The sequence below is a fragment of the Mus pahari genome, chromosome 2, assembly GCF_900095145.1.
Source record: "Mus pahari chromosome 2, PAHARI_EIJ_v1.1, whole genome shotgun sequence".
Classification (NCBI taxonomy): domain Eukaryota; kingdom Metazoa; phylum Chordata; class Mammalia; order Rodentia; family Muridae; genus Mus; species Mus pahari.
Window position 1 is genome coordinate 13,150,901 of NC_034591.1, and position 27,648 is coordinate 13,178,548.

The 27,648-nt window shown below is 41.7% G+C and overlaps 1 protein-coding gene across 1 annotated transcript in view; it reads right to left on the minus strand.

The window, feature by feature from the left end:
- Positions 1–24,233, minus strand: part of LOC110314435 (guanine nucleotide-binding protein G(i) subunit alpha-1) — a 76,016-nt gene extending 51,783 nt beyond the window's left edge. Inside the window, exon 1 of the mRNA XM_021188796.2 lies at positions 23,911–24,233. Coding sequence (XP_021044455.1) covers positions 23,911–24,028 — 118 coding nt within the window. The 5' untranslated portion in view covers positions 24,029–24,233. The remainder of the gene's footprint in view (positions 1–23,910) is intronic.
- Positions 24,234–27,648: the final 3,415 nt, after the last annotated feature.

Genomic DNA, 27,648 nt, shown 5'->3' on the forward strand with positions numbered 1-27,648 from the left:
CCATAAGGCTAGAATTATTTAAATAAAATGAAATTTTGATTTTAAAAGTATGAAATAGAGGTCATCTGGTTTTTCTAGTGTTTAAACTCTTAAAGATGCTTATTAAGGAGAACTGGCAGTGTTACGGCCACTGGAAGATAAGTGCGGGTTCCAGGGAGACAAGTGAGGCAGACCATGTTAGCCTCTTGACAGGCCTCAGCCAAGTCCTCCCTGGTGTGCTAAAGAACTTGACTGCATTACCTACAACAAATTTAGCTTTGTGAATTATTTCTTTCAAACAAACATTTAACAAAAATTTTGCAGAGAACCAATGAAAACCTTTTACATCAAGACACTAATCGATCTGTAACTCCTCAGAGGTTGGGTTGTAGAACCCCTTTATCAGAAACAAACCTTTGATTAAATATTTAGAAGAATAATTTTTTTAAAGCTTAGGCTTTCTTTAACCTCAACATTTATTAGGTAAAATTTTGAGACCTTTCTGTCATTATGAATAGCAAGAATATAGAACATATAATTCCTAATTTCCTTAGGAGATATTCATATTGTTTTAGCAGAATATTCTCCTCATCAAAACAGATTTGCTAATTGCTATAGGGGATATAATATTTTATTACAATTCAGCATACAATTCTTAAAAATTAAAACTTTAATTTTGCTGGGCAGTGGTGGCGCACACCTTTAATCCCAGCACTTGGGAGGCACAGGCAGGTGGATTTCTGAGTTCAAGGCCAGCCTGGTCTACATAGCAAGTTCCAGGACAGCCAGGGCTACACAGGGAAACCCTGTATCTGGAAAAAAAATAAGTTTTTTAACCTGATGTCTTCCTTATCTTTATAAACATAGTATAAAAATTCTATTACAATTTTACATGAGAAAACAAAAAGCCTAGGATAGCTAAATCAATCCTGAACAATAAAAGAACTGCTAGAGGTATAACCATTCCTGATTTCAAGGTGTACTACAGAGTTATAGTAATAAAAACTGCATTATATTGGCACAAAACCAGAAACGTTGATCAATTCAACCTAATTGAAGACCCAAATATAAATTCACACATCTATGGATACTTGATTTTTGACAAAGCAGCCAGAAATGCACACTTTAACACAATGTGCTGGTCAAATTGGTATGTCCATGTAAAAAAAATACGAATAGATCCAGATCTATCATCCTGCACAAAACTCAAGTCCAAATGAATCTAAGAGCTCAGCATAAAACCGGAGACACTGAACCTAACAGAAGAGAAAGTGGGCAATGGCATTAAATGCATTGGCACAGGTGACAGCTTTTTGAACAGAGCACCTGTAAGACAGGCACTAAGATCAACAATTACTAAGTGGGACTTCAAGACACGGAAAAGCTTCTGTAAGGCCAAAGATACTGTCATATGGATAAAGAGGCAGCATACAGAATGGGAAAGCATTTTAACCAACTCCATATCCAACAGACGTCTAGTATGCAAAACTATATGAAGAATTAAATAAACTAGATATCAAAACCCCAAATAATCCAATTAAAAATGAGGTATAGAGCTAAACAAGAATTCTCAACAGAGGAATTGCAAGTGGCTGACAAACACTTAAAGAAATGTCCAACATCATAGCCATCAGGGAAATGCAAATCAAAATGACTCTGAGATTCTATCTTATACCTGTCACAATGTCTAAGATCAAAACCACAGGTGACAGCTCATGCCTGAGTCTGCAGGGCAAAGCAGACACTACTCCACTGCTGGGGGGAACTCAAACCTGCATACCTACTTTGGAAATCAATGTGGCAGTTTCTCAGAAAATTGGAATCTATCTAGCTAAAGATCCAGCTATACTGCTTCTGGGCAAATACTCAAAAGATGACCCATCCTACCACAAGGACTCTTGCTCAACCACGTTCACTGAGGCTTTATATACAATAGCCAGAAACTGAAAACAACCTAGATTTCTCTCACCTGAAGAATGGATAAAGAAAATATAGTACACTTACACAGTGAGGTATTATTTAGCTGTTAAAAAAATTAACATCACAAAATTTGCAGGCAAATGGATGGGACTAGAAAAAAAAAATTGCCCTGAGTGAGGTAACCCAGACTCAGAACGACAAATATGGAAAGCATTCACTTGTAAGTGTATATTAGCTGTTAAGTGAATGATGACCAAGTTACAATCCACAGACCCCAGAGAGGTGAGGTGCAGAGGAGGACTCTGGGAGTACACATGGACCTTCCTCGGAAGGGGACATAGAATAGACTTTGTGAGTGGGTTGCGAACAATGGGGACAGGAGCAGATATGGATGGGAGAAGGTATGGGGGAGAGTACAGGGAGAGACAGCTGAAATTAGGGGTCTTTTGAGGGGTGGTATGAAAACTGAGTGCCGTAGAAACATCCTGGGACCTATGAGGGAGACCTCGTGAGAATTCCTAGTCATAGAGAATATGGAGCCTGAAGTGGCCATCTCTTGTAAATGGCCAAGGCTCCCAGTGGCAGGGATGGGTTGCACTTGGTTGAAATGCTTGTCTAGGGGGTCCTGTGAAGATCCCTAAACAACCCAGGTTGATGCTAGAACGGGTTGCTCTCTGCAAAGTGACAGCAGGAGCAACGTTCATGAGGACAACAACTACGGCACTCAGTGAACACACAGAGCTCGAGCTGGTGCCTGCATGGAGCCTTTGTTTTTGCACTCTAGACTCACTGGTGTGAGAAGGTACTCTGCATGCTACAAAAAGAGAAATGTGGAAAGCAACCCAGCCACAAAACCATCCACCTACATTCTGTCCTGCCTGCAAGACATGCTGGGGCAGTGGTGGTGTAGGAAGTCTGTCCAATGTCTGATTTAACTTGAGGCCCACGCCACTGGTATTGTCTGGATGTCCAGGAACCAGAGACTGACTATCACAGAGACTTCAAGTAGAAACAGACATGACTGGCAAACACACAAAAAACAACAACAACAACAACAACAAAATCATGAAATGATTCATGATATTCTGTTGTACTCATAGATCAGTCCCTTGTCTAGTTGTAATCTGAGAGGTTTCTTCACGGAAGACATGGACATGGGTGCAGGGACCCACAGGCAAACACGACTCTGAGAGTCTAAATTGGAGGTCTCCATCAGGTCCCTCCCCTAACAGATCGGGAATCCCATGGAGAAGGGAGAGGAAGATATGAGTCAGAGGGGATAGATGACACAAGGAGAACACAGCCCACCAAACCAACTAGCAGGGCTCATATGTGCTCACAGAGACTGATGTGGGAAGCATGGGCCTGCATGGCGCAGCACCAGGTCCTCTATGTACATGCCATGACATGACATGTTCCTGTGGGACTCCTAACCATGGGAGTGAATGTGAGCATATCTCTGACTCTTGCCTGCTCTCGAGACTCATTTCCTCATCTTGGGCTGCCTTGCCCAGAGTCGATATGAAGATGCCTGCCTTGTCTTATTGTATCTTGTTTTATCTTGTTTGGCTGCCATCTCTTGGAGGCATGCTCTTTCCTGAAGAGGAAATGGAGGAAGAGTGGATCTGAGGGAGAGAGGAGAGGTGCAGGAGAAACTGGGAGGAATGAAGGTGGAGAAACTGTGGTGGGGTTAGTGTATTGTATTGTATCTACTTTCGTTAAAAATAAATAAAATAAAAATGTAAAACTCTGGCTTTGATTGAAAAATGGATATCACAGTTATTAATCTTTAAAATCTTTGCAAGCTAGAAGCAAAGTGAATGGAATCTGTCTGATCTATTTCCAAATTCTGACCTCAATGTGAATTTTCCCTGGATACTTACTCCAGGATGGAAATATCTGACTCTTTCTTAGTTTATACGCACCACCTGACTGAAACACAAAGCTGAACAAAGACCTTCTTCTACAGAATAGCAGCTCTTGACCCCAGACAAGTGCTTACAATGTCCCTTGATTCACTCATCTGCTTTCCCGATTACTAATGCATAGTGCAGAGAGCTTACCTCTACGAAACTTGAATTTTTTAATCGACCCTGCTGACTACCCTATAATGCTCACATGTGCAAACAGTTCTGCTTCCCCATCAATTTCTAAATATCTATGATTACCCAAGGGACAAGGGAGTGTGAATCCACACAGTCTAGTTGAAAAGCAAAAGGAACCAAGGCCTGTGCATGGTGTAACCCACTCCAGGTCCCTGGAACTTGTACTTAAACAGAATAAAATGGGTCCACAGTATATAACCAAGGAAACCCAGAATAACTAGGTCACAAAAGTTGCAGTGGCCATGTGTGAGGGAGGGGAAAATGATTAAGACCACATGGAACTAAGGACTCAAAGATGATGGAGAGATCATCCTTGACAAATCCCAAGAAAAACTGAGAGAAATCCAAAAGTGATAGATTTCCTAAGGTCAAGAGGAGTACTTGCTGCAAACTAGGGAAATTCTGCTTGGCCTGTTGTATTGTAACTTTTTATTTAAAGGTCACCCTTAGGAAAAGATTTTAATACATACTCAGAAATACTGTTAAAAATTAGCATGCCAATTAAATCTGCAAGTGTCTCATCAAGAGTTAGGCATTTAGCCAGGAAATTGTTTTGCCACACTATCAACAAATGGATTCTAACGTTTCCATGGAGTAACGAAAGATCTAGACTAGCCCTTGTGGTGCTGAAGTAAAACAAAGCTGCAGCAGTTACATTAATTACCTGTGCTAAAAATTAACTGCACAGTTCTCCTCATCAAAACCATTTGCTACTGGCCAAAGACTAGAGAAGAAGCATCAGAGATCAAAAGCAATAGTTCAGCAGTAGACACACACACTTAGAGCCAGATGACTTTGGACCAATGTATAGAGTGCTGAAATGAGAAATCCATACGCAAAAACAACAAGAAAAACAAAAACAAAAAACAAAATGCCAACACACAAAACAAACAAAAAAATGACTTTAGCTAACACTTACTTCTTCACACAAAATAAATAGATGGATCCAAATGGATCCTAGGCCTAAAAGCAAAAGACAAATGCAATAGAAAATCTACATGACTTGAGTAGGCATTGACTTAGTAGGATACACTTCTGCTCTGTGAAAACATCAAGAGAATGGAAAGAGAAAACTAGTAAAACTTGTTTCTAGCCTATACAATAAAAATAGATACAGCATATAATAAAGGGCTATTGTTCAAAAATAAAATGGTCTTGTTAATTTAAAAAAAATACAAAAAGAACCCTAAAACATAACACGTACATAGAAGAGTTAAACACACTAAAATGTATTAAAAACTATGCCAATGACCTTAACAAGAGACATAGGTAGCAAATCAATGCACAAATCAATGCACAAAGGACACACCCAGTCATAAACCTGACAACACCAAATGGTGGGTCAGGAGGGACTCTATTTGCTACTGGGGGAAATGGAAAAAGAAAACAGCTACTCTCAAAGTGTCTGGCAGTTTCTAGATCGTTGCTGCAGAGTCCAACAATTTCCATTTTTTGTAGACAAGGAGTTGAAAATAGGTCTACACAGAATACCTGTACATAGCTACTTATAGCAGCCCTACTTAAAACTGTAACTCTCATACCATTCTGGTGATGGGTACTGTAACACAGAAGGCCATGCATGGTCAGTTATCTGGGCATAGGGAAATTGCTGTCTCCCACGCAATACTTCTATAAATGTAAGAGTGCCAAAAGGAGAAACCTAGGCCTTTAAAGAGGCAGAATTAGAAACCAAGGGTTCCACTTTGGTGTTCAGACCCTAACCCCATTCACCAGGAGATTGCCACAGTCTGGAGACGTTTCACTCCACAGGAGACACCTACCCTCTCGCGTGAGGTCCACAGTGTAAGAATACTTTCACTTCTTTAGAGCAAGCTCACAACATATGCCTAATGAACAAGATGCAGTGTTAAGCAGCAATTGGGATGGCTCTGCACATGATCACAGCATCCAGAAGCAAGCAAGGCCTGTACCAACAGCTCTTCCTTCTTGATGTCACAGGGCGGAAAGTCAACCTTGCCTGCCTGCTGATGGGTACATTAGCTTCCTAATAGACTGCTCAGTGACATTGTGTTTTTTCTCTTTTTTTTTTTTCCTTAAACACCTAAGTGCATAACTCTGCTATCATTCCTCCTGGAATACCACTGCTACTTAAAATTTCAAAACCTCAATTATAATCACTGATCTTTAATAATAAAGACACCAGCCTACTCACTAACTTTGACACCTTAATAACTACGCGTGCAGTCTTGAAAACCAGACTACATGAGATATATTTAAAGAAGTAAGTACATAGGAGTTTTTCTTTAATTGTGATGAAATCATCTGATTCCAGAGCAAAAAAAAAAAAACCAAAGCAGCCTTTAATAACCAAATTCTTAAGCCACTAAAAATGGTCAACTATCATAGGCCCCAAGGACAGCAAAATAATATAATAATAATTATTATTATTATAATTTTATGCATTGTCTTCTCTGATCAAAATGCAGAATTAGCTCTTAAAACTGATATGATAAAGAAAAGTTTATTTACTTATTTATAAGAGAATAAAATTATTATGATCACAAGCATCCCAAATGTATATAATGGGCTAATATGGCTAATATTAACTTAGATATTTTGTCCTTCCTCATAGATATGTCCTTCCTCATAGAGGAGGACCACGCATTTCCTTTTTCCAAAGGTACACAATCTCAGATGTCAAGTGAGTAATGCGGAAAACCTTCTGCACTTTTGTTACAATTTATAAGTTCAACATGGAAAGGCCATTTTGAGATGATCTAAAAAGCAGACTAAAACAAAAGTAATGTCCAATTTAACAATCCACTTTTTTCCTGTAATATGTTATGACTATTTGTCCAGCTGTATGTCACTATGGTAAAAAAGTATTCTATAGAAAAATAAATAAAGTATTTTTTTTTAAAAAAAATACACTATCTGTAACCTACTAAACTATAAATCCAAGCCTTTCACAATTATCTTCCTTTCTTAATGCTGGAACACAGCCCAGAATTGATGATAGCAGAACTCCAGATAGAATCACTGAAACTAAGTTCCTGCCACGTGGAGAAAATGTTATCTTCAAATAATATCATATGCTTTTATCTCAAACATAGAATCTATTCATGATTTCCCTTAACATAAAGAAAACAGAAACTTCAAGAATAGTGTAATAATTAAATTGTCTATCATCATGAACCTATATGAAGGTTCTCTAGTAAATTCCCTCCCCAACACATAAGGCTGTCCGCCATATGGCTGATCTCCACGCCAGCTTAACTTAAATGGCTAGGCTTCCTGACTTTCTCTGTGTGCTCATCCTACAGGCAGCAGCCAGAATTTGCAGCTTGTGTGACCTGGGATTTTTTCTTTTAAAGTCTAATAAGAGTATTCTCAAGCTCAAAAAAGCTGTGTGTGTGTGTGTGTGTGTGTGTGTGTGTGTGTGTGTGTGTGTGTGTGTGTGTATGTGCGTGTGCATGTGTGTGTGTGTATGTGCGTGTGCATGTGTGTGTGTGTGTGTATCCGCGTGCACGCATGTGTGTGGCATGCATGTTTGTGAAAAAACTTAAACTAAAAACTAGAACACTGAGGGCTGGAGAGATGGCTCCGTGGTTAAGAGCACCGACTGCTCTTCCAAAGGTCCTGAGTTCAAATCCCAGCAACCACATGGTGGCTCACAACCATCTGTAATGAGATCTAACGTCCTCTTCTGGTGCATCTGAAGACAGCTACAGTGTACTTACATATAATAGTAAATAAATCTTTAAAAAAAAAAAAAAAACCCTAGAACACTGAAATTCCTAGTAACTTCCATCTGGAAGTTCATATTCCTGCCGAGTGTGCTGAAATGCGACTAGTCCCTGGGTGCCCGGGTCAGTCCTAATCTCCACAATTGAGCCAGCCACACAGAATTCACCAAATTCATACATATTCTTAAAAATACACCCGTGAAGATGCCTACAAACCATAACTCAGCCAAAAGACAACAGAGCTATAAAAGTAGCAGCATAAACTGAAGCATCGCCTCTATTTACTTCCTGAGAAACTTAACATAGGAGCTACCTAAAGCTGGTTTCCATGGGAACTTATATAAATCGGATGCGTGAAATATGTATGGGTATAATAAAAAAAAAGAAATAGAAGTTACAGGTGGTAATACTAAGATGAAGAAAATCAAGTAATCTACACAGAAGCAAGAAAATAGTATCTTTTGTTTAAGGCCTTTGGATTTCACATTACTGAAAATGCAACAAAGGATTTGTATGTCTTCCCAACAGCTTTTGCAGACGTTCATCTCAGAGTGCAGTTGGAATACTGAAATCATTGACAAAGTCCTCAAAGTAAGGTCAGCGGAAACACGCCTTCCTGCCCCTCATCGCCCCATGCTGAGGACCGAGGCAGCGTCCTGCCCTGGCCACCTCTGACTTGGTTCACGGGACCTCACCGTTTTCTCCTACCATACCAGACAAGCTACTGCAACACACTGCTGCTCAAGTCAGAGGTGGGACCGGCTTTAATTCTAGTTTAGTAGTTAAAACAAGAACAGCTTTCAAGCATATTCAAGACATTATTAGAAAAATGATGTGTGAATTTCATTTTTCTGATTTTAGGATACAGAGTTTACAGGGAAAACCTTAAACGGAGAACGTAAAACTTTATTATGGCCACAAAAAGGAGAAGACACAAAGACCCAATGGGTCTTAGATCTCTTGGAAGCTGGAGTCACCGACTGCATATGCTTTCCCCTGTCCTATCTCTGATATAAACTATTAGAAACCAGCATGCTAGGACAGAAAGGGCTCCCACAGTGTGCCAAATTCTCACAAGTTCAGTATTCTGGCTTCCTTGATTAAGGGGAAAGTCATTGATGTTCAAAAAAAAAAAAAAAATTAAATGGAACACTCTAGTCTGTCTTCAGTAAATACAGTGCATTAAATATAATTAAGTCTCCCTTCAAAAATTCAGGACATGAAATTGCCTCGGGTTTCTCTTTTAAATAAATTTCACTTTCTATTTGAAATATTTCAGCCCTAGATACTGAAGTTATAAGAGATGAGAGTGAATTTATATTAACTCCAGTTTTACTCTGGAATTAGTCTTTCATATTCTAGTTCTTTTTTTTTTAAGCAAGCCACCATACTATTTTAAAGCTTATATAAGATTCATTCTCACCTTTTAAAACTACATTTAAAACACCTGATTGGGCATAGGCTATTATTCATATCAAGTTGATTATTTATGTTCTCAGCCATCATTATTATTAACTTATTCAGTAAATATGTGCTTAGTGTATACTCTGCCAAGCCCTGTCCTCATAAGTGAGACCCTTTTACATTCATAGCTGTACACATTTTTGAAATAGCATAAGGAATCTTTTTCTCAGATTTTAAGGTAGGAAAGGACTTAGAAGATCGATATTAGCAGGTTAAAAAATGGAAGCCATACATGAAGAAATGACATGACACTAGCACTATTTATATTAGTTCTAGAAAATGCAAAGAAACGCAAACAATAAAAAAGAATAGGAAAAGTATATACACACAATCTTTTTTAAAAAAATCAATAAAAAAGGAAACATAGAGAATATGCTCTGAAAGAAAAAAGGGAGAGAGGAAGGGAAGGAGGGATAGATGGAGGGAGAGAAAAAAAAGACAATTCATTTTATTTTTTACTTGTGTGTGTGTGTGTGTGTGTGTGTGTGTGTGTGTGTGTGTGTGTGTGTTCATGCATGCACTTGCCCATGGTGGCCAGAAGAGGGCAGAAGTTCTCCTGGGTCTGGAGCTATCAAAGCTGAGAGCTGTCCAACCTAGATGCTGGGAGACAAACTGAGCTTTTCTGCTAGAGCTGCTTATGCTTGTACTTCTGAGTCCTCTCTCTAGTTCATACACACCGTATCCTAGTCAAACAGCTTTAGAAGCTGAAGCACTAACTGAAGCGTAGGTGCTTCCTGCACCCGTGTAAATCCCACTGCTCAGCATTCTGCCTTCTGTTACATGAGTGACCTGCCAGTTTTTCCCTTTTCCACTAAACTTCCTGAGGGCAGGATCCATGCCAGACACAGGTTTGGATCCATATAATCCCCATCACTGCCCACGACAGACAGTTACTTAGTAGTATTGACTGGTAATCTGCATTTTGGTAGTTTAACGTTAATGTCAGGGCCAGATAGATCGTTCTGTTGTGGTGCTGGTTTTGTTTTTTCAGATTAAAGAAAGATTAGGGAGGTTAAAGATTAGGGAGGTTGGGAAGCAAGCAAACACGTGTAGGTATAGTAAGCCTTTTGATTCCTATTACACATGATGCTACAAGGAAATTTTTGTTCTACCAAAGATGGAGCCACTCTAAACTGAGGTGTTGCAAATTGAGAGAGAGAAGGAGAGTACAGAGCCATCCTGGCGTTTGGGAGTAGGCATGGAGCATGCAAAACTGAGCCTCCTTAGCATCATGCCTAGCACGGAGCATGTGGCGCTTGTGAAACTGTTCCACTTTTTAACTTTGTATGCAATGGTTTGGCTCTGGAGTTACCTAAATCTTCAGCCTAATTACAAGTTTATGTAATTATATATATTCAAATGATGTTAAAATGTATTTAAATGATGATTAGCAATCAATAAAAAATTATTTCACTAAAAATCCTGATATTCAATATTGAAAAAAAAAAATCCATGTCACAAATTCTGTTCCTGAATTTACATAAGCAGGACCAGACACAGATAAGAGGGAAGATTTCCTGGGAAGAGGAACAAGATAAGGGCAGGCACGGGGATCGGCACTATACATGACATCATAGCCAAGCATGGGAAGGGCTGGAGAATGGCAAAGCAGGGGCATGGGAAATATGCAGAGGCAGAGGGGAAACCAAACCACACAGACTCTTAACACCATGCTAGTGATTATGGTGGTGCTCTGTAAATAATGGGAACCACGGAGGACTTCCAAGAAGCCACTAAGATTCAAGCTGTCAATCAAAAGGCTTACAGGTGGAAGTTATGTAGGCAGGGAGACCAGATAGGAGACTATTGCAGCAGACGGATTCAGATGAATATGGAAAAGGAGGGTGGAGTAGACATTCCAAAGAGAGGTGACGAAGCTCAGGGGACAACTGGACGTGATAGCATGGGAAGATAAGATACCCACCTGGACAGGTATCGATGTACAGTAACAAATCCTGGGTTTATTTGTGAAATATTTTTACCAAGATAACAAGATGATAAACATCTTGGTACCTGGCACCTTATGATGTCAGAGCTGAAACATTATAGCACCGTGGAAGCTCTTCTGATGTTCCTATGAGTATAAAGTTTATAAGAGCTCAACACCATTAACCTAGGAATTTAAAAATCAAACAGCAAGAACATAGGCACATGGTATGATAAGGCAGCAGACTTTCAACACAGCAGGAAGGTCTCCATCGCCAACATTAGGGCGGTTACATAATCTCTGTAATGGATTATAATGAAACAGGCCAAAATAACTAGACTGTGTTATTTGATGGCCAGAATTCAAAGCCTGTTTTCTCTAACTCTTATTAGCTTCCCAAAGATTGTTCCATTCTAAGATATGTGGGGTCTGAAAGGCATAGACTTAGCATTCTATCAACATTTGTTAAGTGAATTACACATGTTTAAGAACCAGATGTTTCAACTAATTTCGAGTAAGCCCAGTCCACAAATGATACGCAGGAATCAAATGAGCTGAAGAACATGGGCTATAGATCTTGATCATAAGTACTTACAATTATTAATGTAAAGTAAGTGGTCTAAGTTCTGGATACAATAGAAATTATGCTGAAACTTTGGATAGAGGGAAAATTTGGTTATGAACACCAAGGCACTGTCAATCATTCCAAGGCCAGTTATTATAAACTTCTTCAGCTGATCACTCTGGCATCCTCACACTTTGCAAAAATGTCAATTAGTTTGAGTTGCTCTGATACCATAAACAGACTAGGCAACGTCAAAAGCATTCCTCCCCATTCGGGAAGCTAGAATCTCATGAGGAGAAATGCCCCCTCAGAAACCCATCCCTTGGGACCTCCCACGGGCTCCAGGCTTAGTTATTACATTAAGATCCAGATTTTAGCAGGAACGATGAGGAGACACAGCATTCAATCAAAGAGCAACTTCTTTATGGCCAACAAAGGCATTCCATCATGAACATCAACAGAAAAAAAAAAAGTCATAAAAACATTACGAGGACACCTCCAGCCAGACTTGAATAATCTTATCATCAAAGGGGCTGCACATGAAAGCTCTTCCACACATAGAAATGGAAGATTGATTGTCACTAATTATGGTTCTGGGTGAGTGCTTAGGAAGTACATGTTTCCACAGAAGATAACACTGAATTGCTTTTCCTCAGAACGTCCTACTCAAACTACTCTGCAGGTTTATATCAGAAATGCATAGCACAAAAATGATATGCAAGCAGAAGCGATATTGACAAATATGTATATGTCCATATATTAGTGTAAAAGGCCTAATAAGAGCTCACTTTATTTAAGGCGTTTGTTAGGCCCGATTGATAAGATTATGAGAGGTAACCTGAATGTTGAGAAAAGAAGGAAGAAGCCAAGGCTTGAAAAATACTCATGAGAAGGCTAACTGTAACAAAGTCGGGAGAATTCTCTCCTCCAGGGCTACGCTTCTCGTCCTGTGGACTAGCCTATGGCCCAGTAGCACAGGGATGCCCTGGGAGTCTGAGGGGAAAAAAATGCAGAATCTCAGACCCAATCCTGTACCTTCTGAGAACCAATCTGAACACGAGAGTTCAAATCTGTCTATACATGATGTAAGTTTAAGAAAAGAGGTTCTAGAAAAATTGGGCTGGCAATTGTGATTTGCAGGGATGGCTAAGAGGAAGAATTTCAAGAGGAAAAAAAAAGGTTAAAAAAAATACACCTAACTTCAGAGCAGGCAGGAGAAAACGTAATATTCATGGGCTAGAGAGAGGGCTCTGTGGTTAAGAGCACAGGACACTCTCACAGAGGACCCGAGTTCCATTCCTGGCACCCATAGTAACTGTTCAACAACAACAACAACGTGCAACTGCAGTTCCAGAGGGCCTTCTACCTCTGCTGACATCTGCATTCATATGCACACACCACCACACAGACACACAGACACACACACACACACACACACACACACACACTTAAAAAGACGATAATGTTCTTAGTGTTTTGAAATCTGCTGGTGGGCTTTTTATTCTCCTTCGCATTTAGAAGAATAATGGGGGAAAAATAAGATATGTGTGTCACCAGATGGAGATAGAAGAATATCTAAGTGGCTGACTTTCCCAGGCAACCCTCTTGGCAAAGCCTACAAGCTTGGGAGGTAATCGGTAGCAAAGACAGAAGACAGATGGGGAAAAACAAGGCAGAGTCAGACCTCTCTCTTCCTTTCTCCCCTGGGCCAAAGTTCTAGAGGTAACTGGCAGGCCGGGGAGGAAGCTCTCTGCAACCTGGTGGACAACTGTGTGTAGGAAGGGATGAACGTGCAGTTCCCAACCCCACGGCACCAGTGAGCAATGGACACAGTGTGTACTTCTCCTGAGGCCTGCAATGAACAGAAGAAACAGAGCATGGATTGTCCATAATGACCCTGCAGCGGTAGGATGCCCAGGGCAAACAGTAATTGGGGAGGACCAACAGACAGTCCATCAAGACAAAAGTGAGGTAGTTGAGCTATCTGTTAGTAGACCAACACGTGCAATGGGGTTTGCCAACAAATGAGAATTAACCCAGCTACCATGGAAGTCAATAAGGATGCCCAGCAGGGTACTAGAAAACTCCTGCATCTAACATATAGCAAAGATTGGTGGTATCTTCAATGATGGAAGAAGAAAGGAAAGGGTTTGGGAGGAGTGTCTAAACAAAGGATAAGAAATGTTGTCCTCAGCCTTGATCAGATGGTCTTAGGAACCTTAGAAAACCCTGCCCTCCCCTTTCATTCCACAAAACTGATAGGACAGTAAAACCATCCTAATCTGCACAAGGCTCACGGGGTTCCTGTTCCATGTGCACTGTGGGAAGGAGCTACAGGGGGACACACTCTACCATGAAATGGCATCAAGGAGCCCACCCAATGTTTCAAACTATGCATGCACTGAAGACAGTGATAAAAAATCTAGAAAATAAAAGAGATGAACAAACAAAACTAAGGGTTTCAAAGTGACCAGCAATGACACCGACACCCGTAAAAGGTCAGCATATTAAAAGGTAAGCTAAAGTATTACTGAACAGAGGAAATGAACCCTGTGCATACAGAAGCAGCAACAAGAGCTATGGAAAAGCCCAACCTAAGTATAAAGTATTTCATCCAAGAGAAGGAGCGACAAGACACTACCTCCTTAAATAAATACTGATAGGTGTGATTACATGAGTGTTGTATTTCTCAAGACCTCCAGATCTGTGAAATAGTCTATAATATAAAACCACTTCTACATCAACGAAAAAATCCATAATCTAGTGAGATCTGGTGGTAAAAGTCTGTAATTCCAGATAATTTCAGGGAGGCTAAAATAGGAAGGTTACAGGTTAAAAGCCCATGTGGATATGCAGTGAGTTCAAGGCCATCCTCTGCCTTGAGAGGGAAAACAAAGGATGGGGATCTAAATCAGTGATATGGAACCTGGCTTAGCATTCATGAAACCCTCTGTTCAATATGCAATACCACAAAAAAAGGAAAAGTCATCTATTCCTAACTGACTAAATTATCATTTATGAGAAAGTAAACGTACAATCAGAAATAATCTACTATTATGAAAAGGATTTTAAATTACTAAGGACTATATGACTGGTTTTCTTTGTCTCATATTACTTTAACGCCAGTATGAGAGAGACACAGGAATCTTGCAGAGTGTGAGGACGGAGGAAAGGATAGAGGTAAGAGGCATGGGTGCTGAGGCAGCTGAGGATAAATGGGGGCTCAGATGCAGAGCAGTGTCTCATCAACAGAGCAAATTTACCAACCAGACTGAGTGCAGCCATGACACATCCTGGCATACAGTCTGTGACGCAAGTGACTGTGAAGATCTGTGGAAAGTCAGGTCAGCATTGCATGTATAGAGAATATCAAAGTGAACTGTAACTCTTAAGACTGGATTAACATCTGAAATGCCAAGCCACACACAAGTTTTCTTCTAACAGCCATTGTACTGTACTGGCCTCACTGCAGCTTTACCTACATGACCTCTGTGTGTAAAACACTGTGATTCACACAATTAGTGTGGATTGAGACTGCCAAAAAGAGGTAAGTTTCCAAGAAGGAGAATATACAATTCAGATAAGGTAAATAAATTCCCAAAATAAAAAAAAGCCCATCACCCCATCTTAGAAGGGCAATGCAAGCAGAAAGCATTTCTGATAACTCCAAGTTGAACCTTAAGGGACTCTTTTTATAGCTTATCACAGAGTACAAACACTAACAGGTTGAATAACTCATAATTTAAAATAAAAGCTACTACCACTTTGCAAGAGATGCATCTCCTTGCCCAAAAAGTAAATTTCAGAGTAGGTCTAGAGTTTTGTTTTTTAAAAATCTTGGGAATCAAAAGTCTGACAAATTTCAGAATGACTTCAAATGTTTGAAACATAATCAACTCCCCCAGGGAAAAAGCACATTTGTCTGAATCTGTCCAAATGATCCTTCATAACATACATTCAGCTAGAGGTTTGTTTGATTTAATAAAAATAAAGAAAAAGAAAAAGTATAAAATGAAAAGATGCAAGGAAAATGGTGTTCATTTTATCACTGAGTAATAACATGGAAGGGAAATACTTTTAAATCAATTATAAAGTCTTAAATGTTCTTAAAATTCATCTCTGCAGAATTCTAAACAATGCACAAACATTGTCTGGTGTAGTGCCAGAGAAGGGGCTATTAACAGAAATTCAGGCTCTACAAAGAATCTGTGGTAGAAGCAGAAGTAATTAAAATTGATTTTTACCTCTGGAAGTCTTCGCTATGCACACATCTTCGCTAAGAAAGTCAACAAAACCATTAACGTCTAAGGCAGTAAATGGCTCAAACATAAGACAGGCCTGAACCTCCGGTGCTGATGACTGATGACAGTCTCTATCTATTAGGAACTCATGGGCCATTTTCTGAGAACTTCAGTACATTCATTTATTCTGTCCCCAGCCTCATGAGTTAGATATATTTAGTATTTAGCATTTATAGAAAACGGGAGTTTCAAATATGTGGACTACTTAAGGTCTCAAGAAAAAGAACTACCATTAGATTGCCAGTCACCTGCATTCACTCTGGAGAGTCCCCTACGAAGTTCACTACATCTAAGGGAAGAAAACTATTCACTGAGAGCAAAGAACTCAGTGGGATTCTATACTACAGAGAGCTCACAGCCAATTAGGATCAAATCTGCTCAGAAAAGCACAAGAGAGATTGGCAAGTTTATAGACAAAGTAATCTCTGGGGCATTCTGCAACACGAAAATCCCCCAAACTGAAGTGCACCCCTCTACTATTCATTCTAGTCTCCTTCTGCCCCTTTTGGCCATGGACTTTTGGTCTTTTAATATAAATATATTATTTCTCTAAATACACCCGGCAAGGCTAACACTGATAACAGAACCATAAGACATACTTTATAAACACCACCAGTAATAATTCCTACCACCTAAGGACAAAGAACACAGAGGGAGCACAATGTGGGTGAGGTCTGGCTAGACTCTGCTGGTCTTCATATTATCCCAGGTGACACACTGCTGTGGTAGTGCATGCCTCCGTATGGGACTCCATGCATTTTACAAAGCAAAGTGGTGTGATGGTATCGTCCAAAGCAAAGAATTGAGAATAAACAACAGACAACACCAACAAAACACCTTCCAGCCTGTCACTTAACTTACTCAATCACAGTGCTTTCTGATCAAGCAAGAAGAATCTATCCCACAACTATGTAAAGAGTAACTTATTAAGTTTTAGTTACCCTAACGAGCACCACATAAAATAAAAATAAATGGAGATATGCTGAATCAAAATTCATCTAAGTTATCCCAGATACAACAAAAATGTGCCAATTCCTTCTACATACAGACTCTTAGTCAAACTTAATGCGACTCGGATATGTATTCAGTTCACCAATAATGAAGAGAAGGCAACTACAGGCCACCGATCAGACAGTAAACAAGCCACACAGGATTCTTCTTCTAAGAGCCAATCCCACTGAGCAAGTCATCCAACATTTTTTTTTAAGTCAGCAATTTCAGTATGGTGCAATCAAGAAGAATGATTAATTTAGACTAGGTAATCAAGAACAACTTCATTAACAAGGCAGAGGAAGAAAGACTAATTTTTTACAGTTGGAGTACAGTATCATGGGTTTAATACAGAAACCAGTGATTTCAGGTTCCATAGGTATATAACTTATGCAGGATTAAAGAATATAAAATTACAACCACCACCCATTTTCTAGTGTTATACATAAAATATCAATAGAGATACCTGGCTGGTGGGAGCTGCTTTATCATATGCCTGACATGATACAAACCATGTTGCCCTGGTGTGTTCAGTATACACTCTACAGGGTTCTCTCCTCAGAAGGACTCAGAAGAAAGGCAGAGCATGATAGATTTCTTAAAGCAATTTCAAAAAATAAATAAATAATAAAAGTTCATAGCATCTAAGACACAATATTTGAGTTTGTGTAAGTGAATTCATTTTAATATATTTCACTAAATAAAATTTTCTTACGTTGACTGTTGAGTATGAAAATCTAATGGTACCTACACTAATGGTTTCAGACTGTTGAGATGAAGAAAAATTTTCTTCTATCAATTTTAAATAAAAGTATCTTCAGTGGAAATGAAAAAAAAAAAAAAAGAAGTACCCGAGTTCTCATGTATATGCACTGTTGGGACACGCATGCACTTTAAAGGCAGTGGGGAAGAGAAGGAAAGACATTCTGTTAGGAACAAGAGTAAAGGGTCCTTGTCAAAATAGTTGAAAGCTTAGTTGAGTTGGGTCCCATGAGAAGCAAACTTATAAGCCACCAACTCGACATTCAGATGAAAAGACTTCATCTTTTTATGATGACGATGATAATAATAAATCATTATTACAACAGTATTTCAGGTGTGTTCTGTTTGGGTAGCTTTTTCATACTATGGGAAATGGGGAAAAATTATGTTGTGGGAAAAAAATGAAATAATGCTATAAGACCATCAACATTCTACAGGCAAGTAAGGAAATGGTATATCGCTTCTTGGCCTGTTGGCTAATATCAAGTGAAGAAAGGGAAATGTATAACTAGGAGCTACACACACGTGATACCACCCAAGAAGAAGCAGGGATGACCGAGGGGCTAAGTACAGCACCTCCTGGTGCAGACCCTCAGCAGTGATGCTCCCTGCCTGGACACCTGGTGGGATTAGGGAGTGCTGAAGGAGGATTCTTTTTATTCCCCTTCCCCTATGAATTGCATGTTGAATGGTTGTATAGTGGGATGTTCAGAGCTCATGGCCTCCTCTTGTCCCATCATTACATTCTGGAACAGACAACTTGTTCCATTTGATTATTTTGCACGTCCACAAATTACTAAAGATTCCTAGAATCTCACTCACAGCCAATAAGAGACTTTGAGGTTTCCCATGGTGTTGTTAAGAGCAGAAGTGTAGAAGATGGAGTGCAGAACAGACTTGAAGCTTTGACAGTTGCATACTTGGTTGTGGTAGGTAAGGTCAAATTTCCAAGTCAAGCCCCATCCTTAGAACCTGTGAATGCTGCCTTATGTGGTTAAATCCACTTTGCAGGTATTAACTATAAATCTTTGTAGATGTGCTTGATAGAATCAAAGGCTGTAAGAAGTGAAGAAGAGAAATGGGAGGAAAAGCTCACTGGCTATCGTTGGCTCTGAGTAAGCAGCGGCCTACTATAAACCAATTAAGGCATGCAGCTGCCTCGAGAGCAGCGTTCTCAACCTTAGGGTCATAACCCCTTTGGCAAACTCCAGTCTCCAACAATATTTACATTACCATTATGATTCATAAGAGTACCAAAATTATAGTTATCAAGTAGCAATGAAAGTAATTGTATGGTTGGGGACGGGGCTGGGGGTAACCACAACATGAGAAACCATATTAAAGGGTCATACAGTGGCAAGGTTGAGGGCCACTGCTCTAGAGCATGTGAGGAAAGCCAGGGAACAGAGCAATCCCTAGAACCTCCAGAACAGACTTCCTTTTTCATAGGTTCTAAGGATGGGGCTTGACTGGGGACTTTTACCTACCTACTGTTTAACCCACTGAAAACCTGTTCAGGAATTCTGCCCTCCAGAGCCCCATATCAAATATTCTGTAATTTGAAGCCATTTAATATAAGCCAATAAATGTTGGTTTTAAAAACTGTTTCCTCCTAGCTGTATTAAGATTTCTAACTATCATTTAACAAACTATTATAAAAGACAGCCTGAGTATTACAAGATAAGGCTTGGTGGCCCTTCGTTCATAGGCTCAAATGCCATCTGAGATCTGAAGCTCACCAGCGCCTTACCGTAGGGAATCACCCTCTGGGGAAATGCATGGCAAAACATGTGACCAAGAAATATGTGACCTAAGAATGTGACCAACACACTCCATTTGCCTTACATGAATGTGTTGATCTTAAACATTCCAAGGCAACGAGAACAAATAACAAAAGAAAAATTAAGATTTGCGGCTGGGTTCAAAAGCTTACAATACACATTTCCAAGTTTTACCAATATTTCCCCCCAACTCTAGAAGATAACTCTTCTGTTTCTGAAGCTGTTTACTAAATCCTATAAGGTAGGCATTACAGCTTCTGTCCTTGATACATTCCACAAGTCTCATGGTCTAAACGGAAAGAGCAGGAGAATAAACACTTGAGCAGAAGACCTACTTGTACCAAAAACAAGAGTAAAATGCTCTCAGATCATTAGGACAATTCAAACAGTAGACCCTACTACCATAAAGAGCACTGTGACTGCCTAATGATTACTAGAGTTATCTGAGAAGAAGCTCGCTATGGGAAAGCACTCTGTTTGATTTTAGGTATCATTCATTCATTTTGGTCATTTCACATTTTTTCTAGTCCTTTCTCTTTAATGCTGTTTGGCTGGTATTTGTTCCTACAGACAGTGGGAAATTATGAAGAACATATTCTGGCATAATTTTACATAATTTAGCACACATTTACACATGACAAAGTAAAGGGCCTGTAAAGAAAGTGCAGAACACAGAAAAAAACATAAGGACTTTGTCCCCTGGTGTGTTCGCAGAAGCAGGACTCAGGCAGGCAATAAGACCAAACACTAGACATCAACTGCACATATTCTTAATCCCTCTTAACTGCTCCTCTTGGAAACGCTGAGAAGATGCTGCAGGAGAGGAGCCAGGTCTAAAACAGATGTTCATTCAGCATGCAATGGAGAAGGCAAGAAAGGTTTCTGACACACAGCATGTGTTTCAGCACACAGCATGAGTGGAAAGAGGGGCAAAGGAAAAAGGCCAGGAAGGAGCAGAGACATCTTCAGCAAGGAGGCTGTGAGGCACAGGCTGCCTGGAGCTAGAAGTGGGAGGATGGGAAGTGGATTCAAGAAAAACTCAGCATATGCAAAGCACACAATGACACAACCAGTAGCTCCAACTAGAATAACTACTAACACAAATAGACCAGGGACACAGAAGCACACAACCCAGAGGGAAATGGCATGTCCACTCGTCCAAGGGAACATGTTGCCTCTCTGATAACTAAGGCTCTGGGAAATGCCTAAAGGAATGCAAAATTAAAACCTGATAAAGCAAGAATTTCTCAACTACGAAAGTCATAGTGTGTGTTCAAAGGCAGTGGAAGGACTGCTGATTGAAGGGCAACAGAAAATGTCCATCAGCAGAAACTTAAAAGTCCTCACCCGACTCACCACCCCCATCCGCAAGCCTGTAACAGTATGCAATGCTAAGGAGGGGGTTCGGCTTTAGGAGGTGATTTGCTAGTGTGTGGAAGTGAGTATAGAGAACCGTCTGCTATAATAAAAGAAAATACGGCTCAAATCTTTGCAGTGACATTGCAACTGAACAGCGAACTCATGAGAACTGTACTTTAAAAAAGCTAGTACCTTTTATCTTAAAAAAAAAAAATCATCACCAAATGCAATTTAATAAATGACATAGTCTAACTGAACAATGTCCTAATTGTAATTCTACTGCCCTTAGAATTATGAATTCTCAAAGATGTGATAATAAAAGGTATTTTCTTCTAGAACAGTTATCCATACATAGTGGAAAGAGAGCTAAATATCCGAATGGTTCATGTAAGCATCTTAGCTGATACACATACTGAAAGCTGGAAACTAAACTGAAATACTTAAGTGACCAAAACTGCAGCCTGATTCCCTTCAGGTCAGGAGATGAGATTTGGTCCTCTCCATTGGTGCAGGCTGTTTAAATCATAGGAAACACCTATGATTTAAACAGTAAATACTACACACCCAGCACCCAAATATTTACTAATTATTTGCAAATCTTATGCAAGAGTCTCTCATTTCAGATGTTTAAAACAATGTGTTCTTTCATGCAAAAAATGCAATGTTTTAAATAGACTGTTTTAAATGTTTTATGCTGTATTTTTAAATAAATTATTGAGAAGCAACGCAAAACAAATGAAGATGAAGATGAAGACACACTCCTAAAGAATCCACGTGGCACTGCTGGGTTACCTAAGATACTACTTTACATCTCAGTTGACCAGCTACCATGAGTTAGGTGGATGACGCCATAGAGTTACTTGCACACAGCCTTAAACATCCAAACTTGGACTAAAGGTCAGAGTTCACTGCTAAGTCTGACTTGGGGGAAAAAAAAATGTTCAACTATTACAAGAATTAAGATTTGTGAAATAAGTACACAAGGATTTTTTTTTCTCTTAAATGGGAACTAGGGTGTTGGATGAAGTGATGCACAAGAAGACAGGGATGGGCTGGAATTCTCAACAGAAAATACAGCTGTAGAGGAAAGCAGAACCTCAAAGCTGGAAACAACACTTAAAGGAATTCCTTCGCTGTCTCTTTGTTTGCTTGTTTATAACTTTAGAATCCTTCTAATGCACTGGTTTGGAGGAATAAGAACTGTATAATTTCTTCTGAAAATCAGGACTCTGGTACATCTCTCATTAACTCCCTACAGATGGTAAGAGAGATCAACTTCAGCTGCATGTTACACACTCAACTATATTTAATTATTAATCTAAAACAGTGGTTCTCCGCAGAGGTTACATTTCTGCCCCCAGGGGGCGTTTGGCAACATTTTAGGAGATTAGAAATGCTGAGCAGCAATTAGCATCTAATGGGTGGAGGTCAACTTCATTGCTAAACATCCTACAACACAGGATATCCCCCCCCCCACACACACAGAACAACAAAGAATTATCAACTTCAAATAGTCAACAGTGATAAAAAGAGATATCATGCATTCTGAAGAGCTTGCAGAAGCAAAATTCCATTTTTCATATCTTTCATAGGTGTCTAATTAAAAGATAAGCCGCCACTATCACCGGGAGGGCTCATTTTATAACTGCTTTAAATGTGGTGGATGGTAGCTCCAGCTGAGAACAGTGTTGAAACCCAGGGAACCTTCCAAGCAAGTGCTCTGAAGCCACACAGAAAGAACTGTCTGATCCTCTTATTTTATGTCTCTTGTAACTTACATGGTTCAGTATCGAGTTATGTCTCTTCTGTAGCTAATATTCTAAAAACATGCTTACCTCAAGAAAACACAGTATCTTTTTAATATAAAAACTCAGTCAATCCTATTTACAGAGAAAGATTTATGGGGGAGGCTGTGATGGGTGAAAAACACCACCCAGGTCTTTAAAATGCAAAGTTATTTCACAGTTTGCTTGCAAAAATGACTCAGATCGTTATTACTTTTAGTCATGCCAAGTTTGCTTCTTCTAAGCCTACTAGTAATGGAGAAAGAAGGCCATGGCCACCATCTTTCTGCAGTCGTTAAACCAATGAAACAGGAGCTTACTAAAAAGCAGATCTGTGCAGCGATGTTTCTCTCTCATCACAACTGTGAGAAGAACACAAGCAAATCGCTGGAAGTGCAAACGAAGATTCTAAGAAATCAAGCATCTGCCTAAATACCTACAGTGTAGGAGAAAAAACAAACAAAAGGAAATCCTGACTCACGGATCTAAAAAAAACATAACCTCTGAATATTTTCCTTATATCGCTCAATCAAAATCAGGATTTACTCTTTTTTTTCCTCCGTTTAAAAAAAAAAAAAACTGGAAGAAAGACCTCCATGTCAGCTTTCAGCAAAACAGTGCTAAGAATGAATAAAGAAAGCCTGATGTGCACCTGTCAACCCTCACTGGAGCGAACACCACAGTAGAGGGACGACCCTGTGGCCGACGAGCCTTTCACACCTGTCAGGGCTGTTTTCACCCGCGAAGCATCTTCCCTTCCTACTATGGGAGCAAACGTAAGCCAACTTTGGTGGTTTGCATCCCCCACCCAAGCAAAATCCAGCTTCCAGAGCAGCTCAAGTCCTTACGCAGGGAAAATCTCAGCGCTCTTTTCCACTCACTGAGTCGCCATATGAAGTTGACAGGAAGATCACTGAGACCCCACAGAAGACCCACAAAGAGAGCCCCGAGGCCACCCAACGTGGCACTTTCCAGGCGTGGGCAAAGCGCAACGCGGAACGACACCTCTCACCACGGGGTGTCCGTGAAAGGGGGGTGCTTGGCTTTGTGGTCCCGAATTGTCCCTCATCTAGGGAGGGCAGAGCTCAACTTCAAAGATCGGGTTCCCACGCGTCCCGCCGCCCGGCCACACTCTGGGCTGCCCGTGAGGTCGCGCGACAGTCACCACCGCCGCCAAGAAGCCGCCTGCGCTGTTCAGGGGCCGGGATGCCACGCTCGCTCCCCGCTGTCCCCCGGCCCGGGCCCCGTCCCCACGGCCGCGCTCACCCAGCAGCAGCAGCTTGACCTCCCGCGCCGCCTTCTCGCCGTCCTCCCGGAGGTTGCGGTCGATCATCTTGCTGCGCTCCACGGCCGCCTTGTCCTCAGCGCTCAATGTGCAGCCCATGGTGGCCGAGCGTCGCCGCGCCCTCGGCGCCGGGGCCGGCTGGCAGAGCGAGGAGAGGCTGGCCCGGAGGCGGCCCCGCTACGTCCTCAGCTTCGGCAAGCTGGAGGCGAGGTCTGCTAGCCGGCACGCTGCCGCCTCGGGCGGCCGTCCCTGCCGGCGACAGTCCGCGATCCGCGCTGGCGAATCCCCGCGACCGCTAGGCTCTGCCGCCGCCGCCGCCGCCGCCGCCACCGCAGCTGCCCGTGGCCGAGCCGCAGCCGCGCACAGCCCGAGCGAGCTCGGCGTCCGCGCGCCGCCGCGGCCCCGCCCCTGCCCGCCCCGCGACCACTCCCAGCGCGCGCTCACGCCCGCCCGCGCACGTGCCGTCGGACAGCGCCCCCTCCGACCGCCGCGCTCCCGCGTGATCGCCGAGCCCAGCCTTTCCTGCACGTCCCGCCCACGAGGTTCCCCGTGCGGCCGCTGACTTCTCCAGCCCCGGCTGGGAGCTCACTAACCCCCTCCCACGCTTTGGAGACCACTGCGGGGATCCCTGGGTACCTGCCCCTTAAGAGCGCGGGTGGGACGCTTGCCAAAGTTGCGAGCAAGGGGGGTGGGGGGGAGGCAGTCCTGGGCGTTCGAGCATGCCCGGAGCCTGCAGCCACGCAAGGGTTTGCAAAATGTGTGGGCTTAGGTGAAGGACCGTGGGAAATAGAGCGAAATGAGCAAGAAATGGGGCCCTGAGAAACCTGAAGAGGGGAGCAACCAAAGGGGAATCAATCTTTGGGTGGCCAACGCTCACTTCCTCCCTTGGCTTTTCTCTTTTCCTCTGGCTCTCCCTTTGATCTATGTTCACCTTCCTTTTCATAAGGGAACACATTTTGAAGGAATGTCTTCCTAGTCCGACAAAAACGTTTGACAAAGAATCAAAGAATTATTCTAAAATGGCGTGGGCAATAAAACACACAAACAAGTCTGCGGCCTCTGTGGTAATGGATCGCCTTTAGGCACATGTAAGTGTCTTGCCAAACTGTGTACCCATGGTTTATGGCCCTGTTGTAACTCCTGTGCCAGTAGGCTTGGCATTTCTTTTTGTAGGCTTTAGCTTCCTTCCTCTTAAATGAGCTGTTGATCTACACTACAGTCCATCTTTCCAGGGGGCAGACCAAGGACTAGATGGTTATTCATCCAGTGTGAGGGGCGGAGCATAGGTTGGAGGTTGGGCTCTCCCTGCCAGTTGCACTGCTGATTATAGAAGAAATGTTGATGAATTAGATGATGAAGCCACTAGCAAAGAAAATACATCCCTTGACGAGATAAAAATTAGGCAATTAGTCTTTGGATTAGCCCCATTTGAATATTTAGCTGCAGGATGGGTCCCTCTGAGCAAGCAGAGCTTTTAGGTTTCTGTTTTTTGTTAGAGTCAAGCCTGCAGGGCACAAGATAAGCAATCTTTAAAACTTCCTCAGCTTTTTGTGGGATTCTTTCAAATTAGAACAAAACCTGAACACTTTTAGGGTAGTTGGTCACCTACCACCTCCTTTGTGTTTCCAGACACTCTAAAAGTTAATCACGAATTCCGGAATGATGAAATCTACAGTCAATCCAATGTGACTGGGCCATTTGCAGCTATCAGTTGACTGTCCTTCCTCCATGGTTCAGGCCAGATAAGTGTGGGGCCAGCAGTTCAGCCAAAGGGGAATCAGGACTGAGTTGTGGTGGAGCTGCACACCTTGAGTGTGGGCAAAGAGGAATTGTCAAAGACTTACAGGAATTGCCCCTTCCCTTTGAAAAGCTCCTCAAGGAGGTGAGGAACTAATCCTCACTTCTTAGAGGATGTTGGAAGAACTCTCCAGGGAAGCTGGTGGGCAGGGAACTGAAGGAGTGAGCACTGGAACCCTGAACTAGTTGCCATAGCAAAGGATGGTTGTATAGTCAGGGTTTCTATTCCTGCACAAACATCATGACCAAGAAGCAAGTTGGGGAGGAAAGGGTTTATTTGGCTTANATTTCCATACTGCTNTTGATCACCAAAGNATGCANGACTGGAACTCAAGCAGGTCAGAAAGCAGGAGCTGATGCAGAAGCCATGGAGGGATGTTCTTTACTGACTTGCTTCCCCTGGCTTGCTCAGCCTGCTCTCTTATAGAATCCAAGACTCCCAGCCCAGAGATGGCACCACCCACAAGGGGCCTCTCCCCCTTGATCACTAATTGAGGAAATGCCCCACAGCTGGATCTCATGGGGGCATTTCCCCCAACTAAAGCTCCTTTCTCTGTGATACCTCCAGCTGTGTCAAGTTGACACAAAGCTAGCCAGTACAATTGACCCCTTGTCAACTTGACACACAAACACTTCACTAGTAAGCCTCAACCCTTAGTTTCTTATTCATCCCCAAAATCTAAACAACTTTAAAAGTCCCACAGTCTTTACAAATTCTTAAAATTTCAATTTCTCTTAAAATCCAAAGTCTTTACAATTATAAGTCTCTTAACTGTGGATTCCACTAAAATACTTCCTTCAAGAGGGAAAAGCATCAGGGCACAGTCACAATGTAAAGCAAAACCAAACTCCAACTGTCCAATATCTGGGATCCAACTCACGATCTTCTGGGATCCTCCAAGGGCTTGGGTCACTTCTCCAGCCATGCCCTTTGTAGCACACACCTTGTCTTCTCAGCTCCAGCTCCAGCTGCCTGTAATTCACTGCTGCTGCTGTTCTTGGTGGTCATCTCATGATACTGGCATCTCCAAAATGCTGCTGTCTTCCACTGTAACTAGGATACAACACTAGCCTCTCATAGGCTCTCTTCATAGTGCCAAGCCTCAACTCCTTTGCATAACCCCTTCAGTCCTGGGCCTTCAATTGCAACTGAGGCTGCACCTTCACCAATGGCCTTCCATGGCCTCCCACAGTGCTTCCATAGCCTCAGCTGCTCTGCATGACCCCTTCATGCCTTCAAAACCAGTACCACCTGAGTAACTCTTACACATTACCAAGTCCAGCCACAGCACAAGGTACAACCTTGGCTCACAGCCTCTGTGCTCTCAGAAAACTGTTCCCAGAAGATGTCACCTCAATGATGCTGGTCTCTTCTTAATCACCACTAATTCCTTAGCTCCAGCTAACCAGCATCAATAGTCCCAGTACGGAAAAGTTTTCACTTTAGTGGTTCTGGTATCTTGTTAATCACAGCTGATTCTTCAGCCCCAGCTAACCAGAANCACAGAATCTTCACAATCCAAAATAGCAATCGCCCTGAAAAGAGTCTTTAATTTTCCCTCTGAAATTTCACAAGCCAGGCATCTTCTGCACTGTTCTCAATGTTATCTTCCAAGCTCCTCAACATTCCAAAGAGCTCTTAACACTGAATGGATTTTCTGGCCCAAAGTTCCAAAGTCCCTCCACAATCCTCCCCAAAACATGGTCAGGTTGTCACAGGAATACCCCACTCTGCTGATACCAATTTGTCTTAGTCAGGGTTTCTATTCCTGCACAAACATCATGACCAAGAAGCAAGTTGGGGAGGAAAGGGTTTATTTGGCTTACATTTCCATACTCCTTTTGATCACCAAAGGATGCAGGACTGGAACTCAAGCAGGTCAGAAAGCAGGAGCTGATGCAGAAGCCATGGAGGGATGTTC